This window comes from Hipposideros armiger, unplaced genomic scaffold (assembly GCF_001890085.2).
Source record: "Hipposideros armiger isolate ML-2016 unplaced genomic scaffold, ASM189008v1 scaffold_583, whole genome shotgun sequence".
NCBI classification, from domain to species: Eukaryota; Metazoa; Chordata; class Mammalia; order Chiroptera; family Hipposideridae; genus Hipposideros; species Hipposideros armiger.
The window spans coordinates 203,573-221,970 of record NW_017731933.1 but is presented as its reverse complement, the minus strand read 5'-3'; the positions used below and the strand labels follow the sequence as shown (position 1 = coordinate 221,970).

Genomic DNA, 18,398 nt, shown 5'->3' with positions numbered 1-18,398 from the left:
TAGTCACTGGACTTATTAAGGGTATCATTTCATAGACTGTGCAGATAGATGCCTGACCACTGCAGCATACACCTGAAGCTGAAGTAAAATAATATTAAATGTCAACTGTAAATATATATATATATATATATATGGACACTATTTTTTTCCTAATAAAGTATTCCAGAAGTAATAGACTCCTAACAATGTATTCCAGAAGTACAGCACAGGGAATAGAGTCAATAGCATTGTAACAGCTATATACGATGTCAGAGGGGTAGTAGACTGGGGGGGGTATCACTTTGTGAGGGGTGTAAATGTCTAATTATTATGTTGTTTTATACACCTGAAACTAATAAAAATAATTTTTAAAATAGGGATGAGAGCACATTTATTTACCAGAAGAAAAACATACTTATCATATTTAATAACATATTTATTTTATTTAACCTGAAAACAACCTTTAAAATTGAATGCGATTATTTAAATTTATATTAAGTAACTGATGTGTAGAGCATGTAGGTTTGCTCATCAGATTATGAACATGCTGAACCCTATGGAGCTTTTTATGAACTTGAGGAAAATCTTCAGATGGCTTCTGGTTATCCATCAATTTATCCTCTGCTCATCATCAAGAGCCAATTACCAGGACACAAAGATCTAACCAGAGGCTAGCAATACTTTACATAAAAAAAGAAACCAAACAGTAAACAAATATGTAAAATTTCAGTGAATGAATAAATAATATGGGGAACAGTAAAGAGGGATAGAGACTTCTTGGAAGATGTGGGGGAAGATCTTTTACCAAGATCTCTTGCTAAGGAATTCAACTTTGAGCTGTGATCAAAAGGACATAAGAGAGTGAGCCGTGTGAATATAGGGAAGGAATTGATCATTTCTATATCCTGAAGCACTTTCTTCACTTTCACTTCATGGAAAACCATGCTTTTCTGGTCCAACTCTCACCACTCATTCATTCTTAGTACTTTTAGATCCTTCTCACTCCCTGACCAACTAATTGGCTCAGCATAGAGAAGAATTTAGGTTTTAACTATGGTATGTTTTGGTGATTGTTTCACTCGTGAAATGTCAAAATTGAGTCAAATTGAGTCAATATGGTCAAATTCTTAGAAATCATATCAATTTTTGAAATGGATGTTCTATATTTCACATGTAAGAAATACTATATTTATAGCTTCTCTCTCTCTCTCTCTCTCTCTCTCTCTCTCTCTCTCTTTCTTTCTCTCTTAAATTTCCCTGAGAAAAGCCTGGAAAGAGTACACCTAAGCATTAAGATACTTAGATAAAATACTATTTTTTTTAAAAAGAGGAAAATATTATCTTGCTTACTTGTTTGGGAATTACTTTTTTAAGAGTGTAATGCCTATAGCTATTGGAATTTGTATTCTGCTCTTAGACTGCCTGGAATATTGTTACTTACATATTCTAATTGTCTCTGCTCCTTAATTTGCATGAGGTCCGCATTTTGGAATTGTTTTCTCTCAACCACAGAGATGAGAAATAGCCCATAAAGCTGAGTGGTCTGGTTTTGCCTCTGCCACTATTTTACCCTTTAGATTTGAGGCACATGCCACTCTTCTGGGGATTCAGGTTCCTCATCTCTAAAATACAGAAGCTGGATCACGATCTCCAATATTCCCTGAAACAGCCAATAAATGTGAGTCCAGTGCTTTTGCATTTCCTGATTGAGATGAACACATACTGCGAGGCTGCTTCACATCAACACTGGGATATTTATATTTGTACAAATAATACTTCATGTCTCCCCAAACAGGTGTTCATGCAAAACCTTACAACTAGTTGGCCCCAAGGTACTGTGGGTGATAAAGGAAAAGAAAAAAAATGAAAATGTTTGTGCCATGCTAGAAAACAAAGTGTGAACGCTCATAAGTTGTGCCATAACGTTTCCTAAAATCCAGTGCAAGTAAGATGAAGTTAATTGGTACTTTTACTGGATGAATTTGAAAACACTCAAGGTGGATCAAGAGGCCTTTTACAAATCCTTCTCAGTGAACAACGGAAAATGTTACAAGATAATTAAAATCAAGGGAATAAGCGGTGTTAAATTGACTATTTAGTGTTTGTTTTTTCTTTAGGTTATTCATACCATCAGTGCCACTGACAAAGATGATTTTGCCAATGGACCAAGGTTTAACTTCTTTCTTGATGAACACCTGTCTATAAATCCAAACTTCACCCTGAAGGACAATGAAGGTGAACATGAATACATACATTTCTGATCTATATGATATCAGCTTTGACTTGATACGGGATAGGCCTGAGCTGTTTTACTATAGTCTTATATGCCCACGAACAGCTTGCAAATCAGCATTCAAAGTCAATTTAATGTTAATGTGTTATGATCTGTGAAGAGCTTGTATTTAAAATTGAGCCATATGTACAAATAACTTTCATTGAATTTATTCAGAAGCATCCCTTTAAACAAGAAATGTACATGGCATGTGCTCTTGGGCAAATTTTGAGAGAAATTTTAGCTGACAAACATGTTTACGAGAGCTGCTGAAACTGCCAGGGGTAGAAAAAATTTAAATTAGGAAAAATGAAAAATATGTCCTAGGGACAGTTAGGAAAGGAAATGCAGCGTTTGAAATCATCTTGCATTAGCAAGGCTTCCAAGATGTGCTGTGCAGAGTATATGTCCTCTTGTTGTTATGAATATATTTGAAAATATGAGTAGATAAATATGAATAATTGCAGGGTATTGTTGAAATTTTTAAATTATTTTTAATGGCCTTATTTGTGTGGGGGGAAAAAATAACACCATAATTTACTAACCAGAGAAGATTCATCATGATTTAGATTCCATATTTGGTAGATACCTCAAGGTTGTGTGAAAGTCACACTTCTGTACAGAAGAAAAACATTAATTCATTCAATGTATACAGCATTCTGATTAGCATCGACTTCCTTCTTACTCTAATTGTCTTTGACCATGTTTATCTGAATATGATGTTATTTGGGATTTAACACTTGCCTCAGAAACACATGAAAGAAGCCATGGCATATCCATTTTGGAGTCATCATTTAATTCTCTTCTGTACCCTGCATGGGAGAGCATTTTTAAACATGAGGTAAAATAATATCACTAAAGGATAATCCACTAAAACATTTTTCCCATTATCCCTAAGTGTCTTCAAATTATCATGCCAAGGATTCCAAATTGTGTATGTTTCCATAACAAGGTTTATATGAAAATATAAAGCTTGTGTGTTTCTCTCATTTTAACTAGTACTGTGGTCACCTTTACTTATGCTAATGCGTATTTGTGTATATTTGTGGATGACACATTGTATTTAATTGACTATCATGCATATATTTACATTTGAAATCCCATCCTATAATCCCAAATACATGTAATGTAATTAACTACACTATGTAAAAACAATCAATACATGTGTCTCCATATTTCAAATAATTGCATGATTTGGGGAACATTCTACTTTCTGTCTTAGATTCATATCATGTCTAGATACCCGTAATTATATTTCAGCTGGAACTGTTGTTGAAACCCACATTAGTGACTAAAAGTCTTTCATGCAAGATTATTATATCTGGAATTTGTGAATTTAATTAGTGAATATATTCAAAAGGTCTTAATACAGTGATTTGACAACATCATCAGTGCTGGGAATTCACATTTAAGTAATTCACCCTAAAAATATATATATATATATATATAATTTTACAACAGTTTATAATGCTGATATGTGTTAATATGTATTTTAACGATATATGTGAATGCTTAAATCAGCTATACCATTTGACGTATAAGAGAACTGTGGAAAGTCATATAGCTATAAAGATGTTTAAATTTATTTGTAGGACTATTTTTTTAGACATTTTGAAAATTGATGAAATTATAAACGACAGAAATAATTTATTTTAGGTAGAAAATATAGCAGTTTTCTGGAAAAAAGTTACTAGTGCATAGTTGAAAATGTTTACCTGAGCAAACAGACTTGGTTATACTAGATAAAACAAGCCACTAACCTCTCTGAGCCTTAGATTTTACATCCATAAGTTGAGGTTAAAAGGATCCACTTTGTAGCTTTGGGATAATTAATAATACTGGACGGAATGATATTAGAGTCAAGGTGGCTCCTTCTCCAAACACAAGGCAGTTATGGATCATAATATATAAAGATACAATTTTTATATTTACATAATATATAAATTTACATAATATATAAAGATAGATACGTACACACATGCATACATGTATTGTACATGAACACTTCTCTAAGCAAAAACTACAACAAGCCCACAAAGGAATAACACTCAGCAAACCCAGGCCTGCCGGATGCGGGTAGCTTGGGCATTGCATTGTATGAATTAGTAAACATTTACATGCATCAGGAACATAAAGAAAGACATCTAGAAGAAAAAATTAAAACCATTTTTCTGTGCCCACTGCTTACACAAAAGTGCATATTCAGGGAAATAGAAACAGACATCGGACAGAGCCTCCAAGCCAGGAGGAGTGATCGGGAAGCAACTGGTGCAGTGGCACCTCCAAAACTGATGTATGGTAAAAGGGGGAAAGGAAAAGATCTTTCCAAAATAAGAGAGAGAGAAAAATGCATATTGTTGTTTATTATAAGCCTGGAACTCAAAAATTGAATAGTCAATAAGATAGGAAATAAAACAGAAAATGAATGTACTCTGAATAATACAAAATATGTAAACAATCAAAAAATGCTTTAATATAAGTATTTAATATATTTCTCAAAATTAAAAAAACTTAACAAGAATAAGAAGTGATTACATGAAATGAGACAATGGGAAAACAACTTTGTGTGAAATAGTTTAAAAATCTTTATAAAAATAAAACTAGTTTTTTCATATGTAGAAAAGTGTAGAACTATATGAGAAATATGTAGTAATTTCATTTGACATGCATAAGGATATAAAACATATATCCAGAAATTAAAATGTAAAATATGATTATATATAATTATGTATATGTATATATAGATATATCTGTGTATGAATATATAATGTATGTGTACAAATTATATATATATATATATATATATATAAAATTATAGTTATTAAATAGAAAAGCATATAGGACTATACAGAGAAATATATAGAAGTACAGTTATATATGTAGAACTATGTAGATATGTGTCCATACATTTAAAATTTAATTATCCATTATGTATATATAAACATATAATGCATTTACATGTATATGTATGCAGACACATACACATAGATACAGAGAGATGACAATAAAAATTATTAGACAGTCTACCTCTAGACTGGACAAAATAAAAAGAGATTTAACAAGTCAAATGTAAAATCCATTAATTGATATGTCAGGTTAACACTACCAATGTCAAAGATAAAGAGAAAAAAAAAGCTATCAAAAAGAAAGAAAAGGCAAAATAGTTAAAACAAAAACAAAAACCCTGATAATTAGATTTAAAGTAGATTCCTGGCCAAAAACAATGATGACAGTTGATAAAAATCATATGCTCAAAATGTTGCAAGAAAATAATTTCTAATTGTCAACCTTCTCTATATTTAGTTAAAAATGTTAAACTGTTAGGTATTAATATGACAGTTATTAAAGTTTTTTTTCCAATGTATAGGAAGAAACTTTTTATTTTTAGCTATTGGCATTTGGGCAAATAGTCTATTAATGTTTGTCTTCAGGGCTTCTGAAAAAAAATAGGCAATAAAAATAACATAATTAATATTTCATTTGTTAAAACTTGAACAGTTAAAACGCAATTAATATAATATGAATCTACAATTTTCAAAGCAAAGAAGATTTTTCAAAAGTTTAATAATTAAGCTTATTTTATCAATAGAAAACAAGGTCAGAAAGCAGAATAAAAAAATGAAAATTAGAAGCATACAAAATGAAAAAAAATGTAGAAATTTGTTCAAAAATCCATCAGAGTAAATACCCTTCTTAAAGGTATCTCATTATATTTTAAAAATATATCATTTTACCACATGCGTGAATCAGGATGCTCAATTGTTCATATTATTCAGTAACTCAAACATAATTTTAATAATAAGCTGAATTTAATAATCCCTTAATAAAATGACAATGATAAAGGATTGAGAAAGCAAGAATGTTTTGAAAATAATGAAGGAGGCGTATAGTTAGAAGAAAGAGAAGAAAAGAGGCATATCCTAACAGATATCAAGACATTTTGAAGATGACTGTAGTGAGAGACCTGACAGGTTTTTTGTTTGTTTTGTGAAGCTTTGATTGCTGAGCACCCACCTCCATGATGACTGTCTGGAATAAACCATTGCCAGCCAAAGGACTGGATAAACATCCAGGCCTCCTCCCCCTCACCCCACCTTTGTTTTAGAGATCTGGGTTAATTTTGATAACTGACCATGTGAGCTGCCTTTTAAAACTCTTCCCATACTTTAAATTCCCTCTCTTAGCATTTTAAATGCACCAATAAAGGGGGAACTCACAAAACCCTAGTTCCCCCAATAGAAGCAGAGCCCCCGGCCCTTGTGTGCCCTACCTGTCTCTACCCAGGACCTTGCTGTGTGGCCCCGGGTGTGACATGTACTTTCTAGGACATGTAAGTGATAAAACTTGGTTTCCAAGTTTCCTGATAGCTATCGCTGGGGGCATATTGCAATCAGAATCAGAACCATGAGGGCCAGTCTAGCCCCAGCATCTGTTATTGACAGTCTGAGGTGGACATGGACACACAACAGTGCAGTGCTCCTTAAATATGAAAGTAGTGCAGGTCCAGATAAATAGGTGAGGAGAACAAATGGAGAGGGCTAAAATAACTTGATTGGATATCTAAATCTATATATATAAATATAGGTACTGGACAGAAGGCAAAGGTAGAATTAACCCTTGTGAAAAGGGTAACCCAAAAATACCCTTTGAAAGAGCTCAACTGGCTATAAATCTAGAGAAGATAAAATTAGAACCCCTCATACACGTCCACACAGATAAAGTACACATCGATTAAATAACTACTTGCAAAATTTTAAAGAAATTTAGAGCAAAATGTAGTGGACTAATTTTATGTGATTGAGGTGGGAGAGAATTTCTTATCAAAAACACAAATACCACATGCATAATATATTGACAAATGTGATAATGTTAAAATGATGTTATTTCTGCATCAAATGACTTCCAAACAAAATGTGAAAACAAGTCATAACCTGGGATAAGATATAGACATCCATATCTTATTATATATAGTATCATTATAAGTAAAGATTGGTATCATGAATATATTTAAAACATCTCACAAAATAAAATAAATATTCCAAATAGAAAACAAAACAGTTAAAGGACAGGAAAGAATGAGTCACGAACAGAAGAGGAATACCAAAATACAAGGGTAAATCAACATGTGAACATTTGCTCGGAACTATTAATGTTAGTAAACATAAACAAGGAACGATAATAATGTACTAGTCACATGTACCCCATTAGCCAAAAATAAAAAACAAAATCTGGGAATGTCAGTGGTTCAAAAACCAAGTAGTTGTGGAAGACGTGTGATAGTGATAGTCACATCTTGATGTTGAGATTATGCCTTACTTACACGCTAGCCAGTTAGTTTTGATGCAATTGCATGGGTGCTGGCACAAGGCTTGATACTCCTGGTCAGAAATAAATGCTTCAATTTCTTCTGGCACGGATAGCAGTATGAACTGCATGCTTTCCCCCATTCTCCTTACCCCAAAATCTCAAGGGAGTGAAACGGGGTGGCCCAGGGGTGTGCTGTGTGTGCAGCAGGTTTACTTTACGGCACAGGAACCTGAAAATAGGGAATCCTGATATTCTAGATTCAAGAAAATGCAAGAAAACCAGGGTGAATTGTGCCCAGAGGTCGTCATTATATTTGTTATATGGGATGATAGACATGCTGGCCTTCCGCTCTGGAGGGAGACACTGTCTCTGTTGTCTAAGACTGTTCTGAATGAGAGCTCATGCTGCATTCTGGGACATGAGTAAGAAAGCCGCTTGTGCCTCACACCTGAGCCTTGCATCTTCTACCAGCATCCATAAAATCATAGCAGGCTAACTTGTTCGCACGTGGCAATGGTAAATTCCCAGTTCCTTTATAATTTTTCACACTTCATTGGACTAATTCCTACTAGAAACAATTATTTAAAAAACACCTGTTTATTTATTATAAGTATACATGTATACTTCGATAACACTAGAGACAAATAACTTAATAATATTTATGCCTGGAATCATATAAGCTAGTAATGTCCTCGGAACAACTAAGATCTTCTTTCTCCACTGATACCCTAATGGTTTTCTCCATTTACCACCCAGATCTGCTTATTAAGTAATTAAATGTAATACCATGTTCCAGAGCTTCCAGGTTGGTGAGCACTTGGAGGTGATGGGAGACAGGTGACCTCAGAGAGGCCATGGCGGCTCCATGCCCCTTACTGCATACCTGGCCCTGTGCACCACTTCCGTCTGCCTGTTCCTGAATTATATCCGTTTAAGTTAAACCAGTGACCTATAAATAAAATGTGCTCTGAGCTCTGTGAGCCGCTCTTACAAATTAATAAGTCCGAAGGGAGGAGGTCTTGGGAACCTCTGATTTATAGCCAGTTATTCAGAAGCACAGGTGACAACCTGGATTTGTGACTGACATCTGATGTACGGTTGGGGGGCATATTAAGAACTGAACCCTTAACCCCTGGAATCTGACACTGTCTCCAGGTAGTGTCAGAATTGAGCCGAATTGCTTATTGGCGATGTGGAGAAATGTCTCCCTTACCCCCATTTAAGTTGGTCTCAGAATACCAACATAAATGGTTTAATCATTTTCTTGTAGTGAGACTTCTAAATGCAGCGTGAGTGTTACCCTTAGAGCACATGTCCTTATTCCCAGTGGTCCGCCGCCACATGTGGCGATTGGCCAGCACCTCGGATGGCTGCTCTAGAACGGAAGTCTGGGAGTGCAATTTTGCTGGTCGTGATATAAGCCAAGCCCCAGTTTCATAGATGATGCTATTTTTCTCTGAAGTGCTTATATCCATTTATATTTCAACAACCATGTCCCATGCTTTCGCTCACACTGGGCGTTTTCAGACACTTTAACCTTTGCCACCTTGGAGCAAGTATAACAGTATCTTGTTATGGTTTTAAAGTGCACTTTCCTGGTTGCAGATGATGTGGGGCAGCTTTGTATTTGTTTACTGGCTCGTTGTATGCTGTCCTTTATGAGGCAGGTGCCTGCTCACTTGAGCCCGTTTTCTGTTTTCTTTTTCTTATGTATTTATAGAAATTCTTCTTGTATTCTGGAGCCTGACACTTTGATGCTTATTGTGTCGTAAGCATCTTTTACTTGAAAGCTGATGACTGAGCACTCCGTAGGGTGTGTCTTATGAAGAGTCTGACAGGTCAGCTGGTAAAAGAACGTGGATGGTCAGGCAAGTTAGAAAGTTTAAGAAAGTCTGTTTTATTAAGAGAGAGTTATCAGGCTGAGCAAAGATGGCTACAGCCTGGGCTGCACGTCTAAAGGAGACTTGCAGCCCTGAGATTGGGGTGAGGAGGGTTATATAGGGGCGGTGATGACAGGGTAGCATTGTTTGAACAAAAATTGCTGACTGCCTATAAGCCAGTAGCTGTTTTGGGGCATTTTATGTTATTGCAAGTTTGGCTCTGACTGCAGGTGCCGGCCAACAGACATTTTGTTGTTTTCTTGCAGACACGGCTCTGTCTGTAAGTCAAGGTCTCTGAGACCTAATATTCAGAGAACTAACCGAGTCCTCAATTTTAACATAGTCCATATTTTCAATGTTTCTCTTTATAAATATTTATGTCTTGTTCAGGAAAACTCCTCTACCTTAAGTTCAAGGAGATATCCTGTGATATTATCTTCTAATAGCTCTATTGTTTTGTCTCACGTAAAGCAATAGGTCTTCAATCCACCCTTGGTTTTAGTGCATCGTGTGAGCTAGGGGTGCAATTTCATTCGACTGCATTCAGGTGCCTAGTGGCCCACACTAATATTATTGAAATGTCTATCCTTTTGTCACTTCTTTGTATCACCTCCTCTATGGTGCATGACGGTTCCTGTGTTGAGGTCTACAGTATTACTGGGTACCCCTATTCAGTTTCTATGGTCTATCCCTGTGTCAGTACAACACTGTCTTATTCTCTGTGATGTTGAAATACATGCTGATATCTTACAGAGCCTGTCCTCACATAGTGTCCATCTTCATGATTGCTGTGGCTTTCCTTGGAAATTTCTACTTCAATGTAAATTTTATAATAGTGGTATCAAGTTCCACAAAACTCATTTGGGAAGAGTGGGTCACAGACATATTGCTTTATTCTGCAGATTAATTAGCATAGAATTGGCATTTATATAATATTGTTTTCAAACCCATTAACATGCATATTTTTCCATTTATTTACATCTTTAATGTCCTTCAGTACAGATTTATAATTCCCTCCATTGAGAAAGTGCACATTATACTTTTGTTATGTACATCTCTAAAGAAGGAAAGATGTTCCAGGTATATCAAAATTTTTGATGCTGTTGTCAATGGCATCTTTTATAACATCCTATTTCTGTTTATTACTGTGATATAGAAGTGCATTTGATTTTTGTAATTTGATTTTTGTCTCTAGCAATCTTGCTATCTCTCTTGCTAAGCCTTCAAATGTATCCAAATATGGATTTTTAATCTGTATAATCATTTATGAAGAAAGACCTCTGTTTTCTTTTCAATTTTCATACCTTTTACTTATTGTTGTTGCTTTTCTAGGCTAGGACCTGATGCTAATGCATTAGGTATGCTGTTTGCTGAAAAAACCCTTTACCTTGTTAGGGAAATTCTCATTTATTCCTACTTGGCTGTGGGTTTTATCAGGAAGACATTTGAAATCACCCAATGATCACTTAAAAATAAATAAATAAATAAATAAAAACATGTTCCATGTTTTTCCAGATCTCTACTATCTTCAATAGATCTTTTCTGCCATATATACCTCTCATTAATTTGGAATCTGCTAATTTATCTGAACTTTGGAGAACACATATCTTCTTTGAGTGTTTCCTCCTATTTATATAAAAGTTTTTTTTGTTTTGTTTTTTTTATGTGTGGGGGTGCCTATTGTTTTATAATTCACTATGACATGTTCTGGGAATATATTGGTAGAAAGCACCAGCATACAGTCAATATTTTGTTCTTGGAAGCAAGAGTCCTGTCAAAGCAAATACATCCATTTAAATAAAACATAGTCCAAACACTCACTGCTTTGTTTGATAGCCATTTCTTCCTTTTATAGAAGTGAAAATCTCTAGTGCAATTCTCTATCTTTTTTATTTTTTTAATCTTTTCATGTATGTACTTGTACATATTAATCTTAATGATTTTACAATTATTGTCAGCTAACTCTACTATCTCAATAGAGTGGCAGGTGTCTTTGTTTGTTTGTTTTTCCTGGGTGCTGGAGAGCCAAGACTGGGACTTATGGTCTTCTGTCTTGTGTCTAGTGATTTTTAGTTGTATATTTCATATAATGTATAAACCTAGATGCTTCTCAGATGATTGATATGTTTCTTCAGAGAGTATTCACCGTTTTCTCAGATAAGCAATTAGAGAGAGGGATTATTACTTTAATCCATTGGAGTTGAAGTAAATCAAAGCCGATTTGCAGTTAGCTACCTTTAGATTCAGTCTCTTTGATTTGTCACTGTTCCCATGGCATGGCCTTCTAGAGCTCTCAACAGGGTGCCTGTTTGTACAATAGGGCCACCCATGCTGGACCCTAACTGAAATCATTGTTCAGTAATAAATAAGAGATGGCAAAACAATCATACAAGCCCTTTCTAGGGCTTATCACCTTAGAGTTTTAGCTTTCTGGTGAACCTCCAATTTAAACTTTCAATTTAACAAATGTCTTTAGAGAAAACCAGCCATGTGCTTGAGGGCCTTCAATTTCCAAGCTGATTGCAGGCCCTGGATACTTGTATAAAAAATTCTCATTTCTCTATTCCCAAGTTGGCATTCCAGCCTCTCCTTCCTAGTATAAGAACATTGTAATCAACAGTTCATCTCTCCACATCTTTCTCCTGTGGAATCTTATCTCTACTTCTCTCACTTTAGCGGTTCTGTAATGCCATTAAACAGATAATTTCGTGAAAAATTCAAGCTTTCTCTTTGTTATCAGGGAGTACTGGTCAGTCAAAAACTACTATTTTACTGAGACCTACATCTTATAAAGCAAGAGTCATTTGGGAACAATCTCATTAAATAGTTGGGGTATAATCTAGACTTGGAAGAAAGGACATTGTTCAATAATAATTCAATTATCATTGAGCTGCTGGCTGCCTGGATGGTCACTGATATGCTACAGTTATTTGCTCTTTAAAATTTAATTCAACTTGTTTCAGAGCCCCATCCCATGTACTGAGCAAAACCAAGATCCTCCCTAAAAGGTCTGTGGATTGGGGTGAGGTATACAACATTGTCAGTCTTTGTGCCAGTCACCATTTCCACCAGTTTTTTTTTTCTTTTTTTCTGCCTCTTGTTTTCTCTTTTACCCTTCCATGCCTACTACAATCCTTCTCCCCAAAATACCATGTGTTCAAAGCTCAAACTATTGAGCTCAAAGCCCAATAATGCTCAAAGTTATGGGTAAAGAGAGTATAGTGGAAAAGCAGCCCAGCTTATCAGATATCTAAAAGGAATAACAGTAAAGAAATTGTGTAGCCTCAGAACTGATTTCAAGCTAATTCTTCTAAATCATTCCTGGGATAACATGTACAGCTAAATAAAAGTGGCCTATGAATGCATCCTGAAAGTCACCTCCAAAACAGAGCGGTAGTGAAATCCGCAAGAAAATATTTAGGCACTGGCCCCAATGGACCCACAGTCCCTAGGAATCAAAACTCAAAGAACCTCCCTAATTGGGACATCAAAGGACATTGCAGAGGTCAAGTAGGTTGAGAGACAGAGGCAGTTAGCATTATTGGGGTATACTTAGTATTAGATAGAAAAGCACCCTTACGTATCTAAATAAAGTTTTATGCTAAAATATTGCTGATGTAAAAATTATGGTAAGATGATAAAATTCAAATGGACACTGCTGAACAGGGAGCCAGTGATCAGAAAGATCAAAGAGGGACCATCACTGTCCGAGAAGAGTGTTTCTTCACACTGTCTCAAGCTGAGAAGCCTGTGAGGTCAGTGGCCTTGGGCACCTTCCCACTCCTTTGAGTCTTGTGGCATTTTGCTATGTCTGCTGGTTCCTATCGTCTACCAACTTCCAGTCACTTCTGCCTTTTCATCCAAGTTTTGGCCGCCCTGGGTCTGTCCACTTGGAATCATAACTGGAAACGGTCAATGCACATACCAGCAAGTTGGCCAGCACCTCAGCCACCCAACACTTGGATCCCAGAGCATATCCATTCTTCTCTAAATGACAAATGTGGCTACATGATAACCTTTACTCCCTAATGACAGACCTGATTACACTGTGGGCCCTGTCACCACTTAGACTGTAAATGCCACAAGGACAGAGTTTTGTGTCTGACTTATTTACTGTTGTATTCCTAACTCCTGCCACAGTACCTAACACAAGAAATTTTAATAAATGTTTGTTGAAAGCAATTTAAAAAGAGGGTGGAAGCCACAAAGAGGAATGTTTCAGAGTTAGACTCTAGAAACAGATTGCCTTTGTGTGAAACCTGATTTCTCTGCTAATTATGTGTGAGACAATGGCCAAGTCCTTACTCTCAGTGTATCTGTTTCCTATTTTGTGAAATGGAGATATGGTGACAATTGTTATTATTGTATGTTTATGAAGAGAGATCAAAATATAAGGAATTTGAAATCACACAAAGTGCTACAACTTTTAAAGGGTACATTCACAATAATATTTATTTAAATGAATAAGTAGGTAGAAAAACAATAATGAATATATGAAATTACCAAGTAAAGGAATATTTGGGTTTAAGATGAAAGAATATGCATGTTTCCCAAAGGAATTCCCTAACTTGACAGATAAGGAAATAACTGCACAAATTTCCAGACAATGAATTTAAATTGTTAAGAGAATGAACGGAGATGAAGTACAGATTTGCAGAATTACAAAGCGAATAGTCAATGGATGTGCTTTTAGTGGCATTCGGAAAAAAGAACTACAATAAAAGAACTATCTTTTTACCTAAGAAAATACTCATGTGACAATTAGGGAAGGGTGTTTTAAAACACTGAATGTCTCAGAAAATACAAAAACTATGTATCTGTTATAATAAAATACCACTGATGAAATATTTGGAGCTATAGCAGCTAAATGAAAATAAGATAAAATTGAAATAAATATTTTAAAAGGTAAAGGCAAAATATTTTTTTAAATGTATGATGAAACATTGAACAGAAACAATGATTTGGGTGTAGAGTATAATCACATATAAAAGCAATAATGACAATATTATAGAAAATATAATATTTTTTAAGAAATGCCTGTGGAATGCACTTTGAATATTTTCAATAAGAATATACTCATCTATTGAATCTAAAATTGAAGAAAAACACCTGAAATAGACACACATATGTGTGCGAGCAGACATAACACATACGGCCCTATTTCCTTGCTTGACATTTTACACTGGCTGCTCAGCATGTTCTACCCCAGCCATGTGTTCCTGTTCACCATCACCCTTCTCCTGTCTTAGAAATGTTTTTTCTCTAAAAGAAATCCTATAGTCACCTCTTAAGTAAACACTGTTTTTCTCCTGCCACTTAATCTTTAAGAGGATACGCACTGTCCTCTGTCTAGAAGGCAGTGGTCTGAGCTCTCCAGAATACAAAGAATTAAAACACACAGCTCCTGCATTTGAGAAACTGGCCATCTAATTGGAGAAATCAGGATGATACAAAATGCAACTTGCAATTGAAGGCGGTGAACCAGTGAGTTACTCTAGGGAGATCACTAAAAGTCCTAGTGTTAAAAGAGGTGGAACATGATCAGATTTTAAAGGACAGAGCATTCTACCAGGTAGAGCGAATCAGAGAGTACATTCAGGTACGTGGGCAATGAAGACAGCGGAGAGATGACAGAACAGAACATCAGGTATGTCGGTTGGAAGAGTCTAGCCGAGGCGATGTGACTAAGCAGAGACTCAGGCATTTTAATTCACTATTAAGTACACTAAGTATCAAGCACTGAGCTGTATCCTGTGCTCCAAAAATAAATTAGATATTCTGCCATGAAACCTTCAGCTGCTCTGCTACCAACTTGTGGTGGATAGAAAAAAGTGTGCCGAACAAAAGCCTTCAATATTTATCTGGAAAGTTATGACCCTTTACCTATTAACTATTAAAGACTTAAATTTGGAAAATAACCAAGTGAAGGATTTCTTTTCTTTTTTTGGTATATATCTGCATACATATATTAATTATGAATATCTCTGCATTCACAACTCTGCATACTGCATATATAAAAATTACCTTATTTTTATCATTAGCTAATAATATATTAATAATGAAACAATTACACTTAAGCTTAAAAGCCAGAATTCAGAAGATAATTTTAACTTGCAGTATTCTTAAATTGTATTATTCTAAAATGACAAAAAAAAGCATGAAATGTTTTCAGATTAAAATGCAGTTTTCCCTAGTATCGTTTTCTCTTTAAATTGTGATAGGCAAGATTTTGATTTTAGCATTAAAAATCCATTGTATAATTTTGACTGCTTTAACCAAATATTTATTGCAAATGAACTATAGCCATAATTTTGCAAAGTCTATGACTATAGGCTTACACCAGGGGTCAGTGAGTGTAATTACTTTGTTCATTCATTTTGTAATATAAACTGTAATCTAATCGCCCATCATAAAGCCACCATTAGTCTACAAGGTAAATCTGGTGTGCTTCATGGTTCTTATGCTGCCTCTTAAGGGCCTAGGTTTTATTTGAGGCAAGAAGGTTTGCCAGCCTAATTTGTACTTAATTCCAATTGTCAAGTGAATTTATAAGCCTTACAGATTTTAATAGGGGAAAAAGGTAATTTATAACTACTATACCCGTGTATCTCTATTTTCAGTGTTCTAAATAACATTTAATGTGCTTTTCAAATTTGAAAACCCTTATTATAATTTTGTTGATTATTTGCTACCAAGAATATCTGCTACTCATATTTGTATTTCTTTTTGTATGTGTTTTCCACTTTTGCAGACACTTCTATTAAAAAATAAATGACTCCAAATAGCACATTCTTTTAAAAATAATGAAAGAACTACACTGAAAATGACCATTTTTCATCATATTAAACAAAAGACCCTGTAGACTGTCATTTTCACCTTGCTGCAGCATGCTTTAGATTTTTTTTTTCCCTTGGGTTAACTACTTTTTTTTTTTTTGATTTTTTTTCTTTATTTTGAAGTAGTTTCAAATTCAACAAATAAGTGTAAAAACTAGTACAAAGAATTCTCATATAACTACTTTTTATTATTTCTTTGCAATACTCATTTCTACTTCCAAAAAATGAGGTCATATTATTTACAAATCTTTTATAATTTTTAGCAAAACACTTAAAAGGCAACATAGGAAAATACTGTTTTTCTTTATGTATATTTGGGTTTGGTGAAAGAAAAACTTCTATTTACGTTGTATTGAGTTTAAGATAAGGGATATTTTCCAATTTGACTATGTAGCTGTTAAAAAGGTGTCTCTTGTGGCTTTCTCTTTCAAATTTCACCATCCTTTGGTAATTAAATTAGTTGGATATATATTGGAAACCGTGGGAGGTTTTATGTTTATTTTGTACTTCTTTGGCATCGCCAGAATCCTAGTATTCAGTATCGCCATAGTTTATTTCTGTCCTTCACACCAGAACTCCCAGCTGGTGAAATAATATGCATCATTTCTCCACAGATTATAACCATTTACAATTCTGTTTTTATACACAGGGCTTCAAAAGACCACTTAGTGTTGCATCCATTTCTAAATAAAATAGCACACATAGCCTGTCCTGAGAATATGGTTGCAAATGAGGCCTCTAGTGGACGTGGGAGCCGCTGGGCCTGCTGACGCACCTACTGTCAGCGACGAGGCCCTTTCCATTCTACTCTGAATCCTCCCTCCTCCCAGCCAAATCTCAGTCTTCACATACAATGTTTATCCAGTCACACCTGACAGAGTCACACTGTGCTTTTCTGTGAAGGTAGAACCCAAAGCTTGACAAGTCATAAGGCAGTTTGTGTGTAATCATGACCCTTACATGGGAAAGTGTGACTTGCAAATGCAGTGATATGATTTCTTTTAGTGGGTCTTTTGCTCTAGATAGAAAAAATATTTTCTCTCCTTAGTTTAACCTTTGTGGGTTCTGCTTGTTCCTTTGTTTGTTTTTAACTTTTTTATGTATTTTTTGCGAATGGGCTTGCCAGCCCACACCTCCTCTCATCTTCTCATACTATATACATTCCCACAGTGACAGCAGGACAGCTGAGTCCTTCACTGAGCAAAACAATAAAAGTAGAAAACCAAAGTAAAGATGTAGCTAACTTTACCATTCTGTGCCACTTTGTTTTGCTTTCCTTTTGTGAAAATGCTGGTTATCATCCTCTTTTGCCTTAACTCTGTCCCTGCTCAGACCCTCCTAATGCTACAGGAGCCCTCATCTCCACTTTCTGTTTTCAGGCAGGGGGGACTTGAAGCAATATTTTAAAAAGCATTATGTGTTAGCTTTTTAAAGCCCTCTAATGGTTTACAGCTTCCGTCAATGTTTATAAATTTAGTGACTCCACACATAATTTCTTCTACTTTGACTCATAGATTCCCTACTAAAAATAATACTATTTGTTAAAGGTATGTGATAAATAATAGGTAGAGGGTTTCTCTTTCCGTTGTTTGTTTGTTTGTTAACTGCTGCTTTTATCTCTACTTCTGTAATTATTATGGTGACATGTTTATGAACTATTTTGAATTTGGGGTTGCATTTCTATTTTTAAAAATTCCCTTTTTATTGTTTATCACCTTCTCCACCCAAGTGAACACTCCTATGCAAATGCATGTGTTATTCATGAGAGTTGCTGATATTCCTCAAGATTCATATTTTTGTTTCTTATGTACTTACCGTATATTCTTTTTAAAAGGTCTCTAATACACATAGTTGTTTATACAGGGAGATATAATTAATATCAAGGAAGGAATGAGAAGTTCCAAATGCAATTTTAAAATGTTGATAATAGATGGTAGTTTCTTTTCAGAAAGAGATGTTTTTTCTGCTGTAAGGGAATAGGACTCAAAAGAAAATGATAAAATCAACTTGAATAGCGACTATATGGCATCTGATAAGGAAAAAATAAAGGATATCACTAGATTGATTACTAATCTCCTCTGAGACATTAGTCTAAGTTTCTCTGTAAGATTAGTGGAGTCACTT

General features: G+C 34.9%; 1 protein-coding gene across 2 annotated transcripts in view; it reads left to right on the top strand.

Annotated features, from left to right (window-relative positions):
- CDH18 (cadherin 18) overlaps positions 1-18,398 on the top strand; it is a 79,405-nt gene that overhangs the window by 48,262 nt on the left and 12,745 nt on the right. Inside the window, exon 5 of one of the 2 annotated variants that reach the window (XM_019624316.1) lies at positions 2,097-2,214. The exons of the other annotated variant lie outside the window; for it this stretch is intronic. Coding sequence (XP_019479861.1) covers positions 2,097-2,214 — 118 coding nt within the window. The remainder of the gene's footprint in view (positions 1-2,096; positions 2,215-18,398) is intronic. 2 annotated transcript variants of the gene reach the window in all.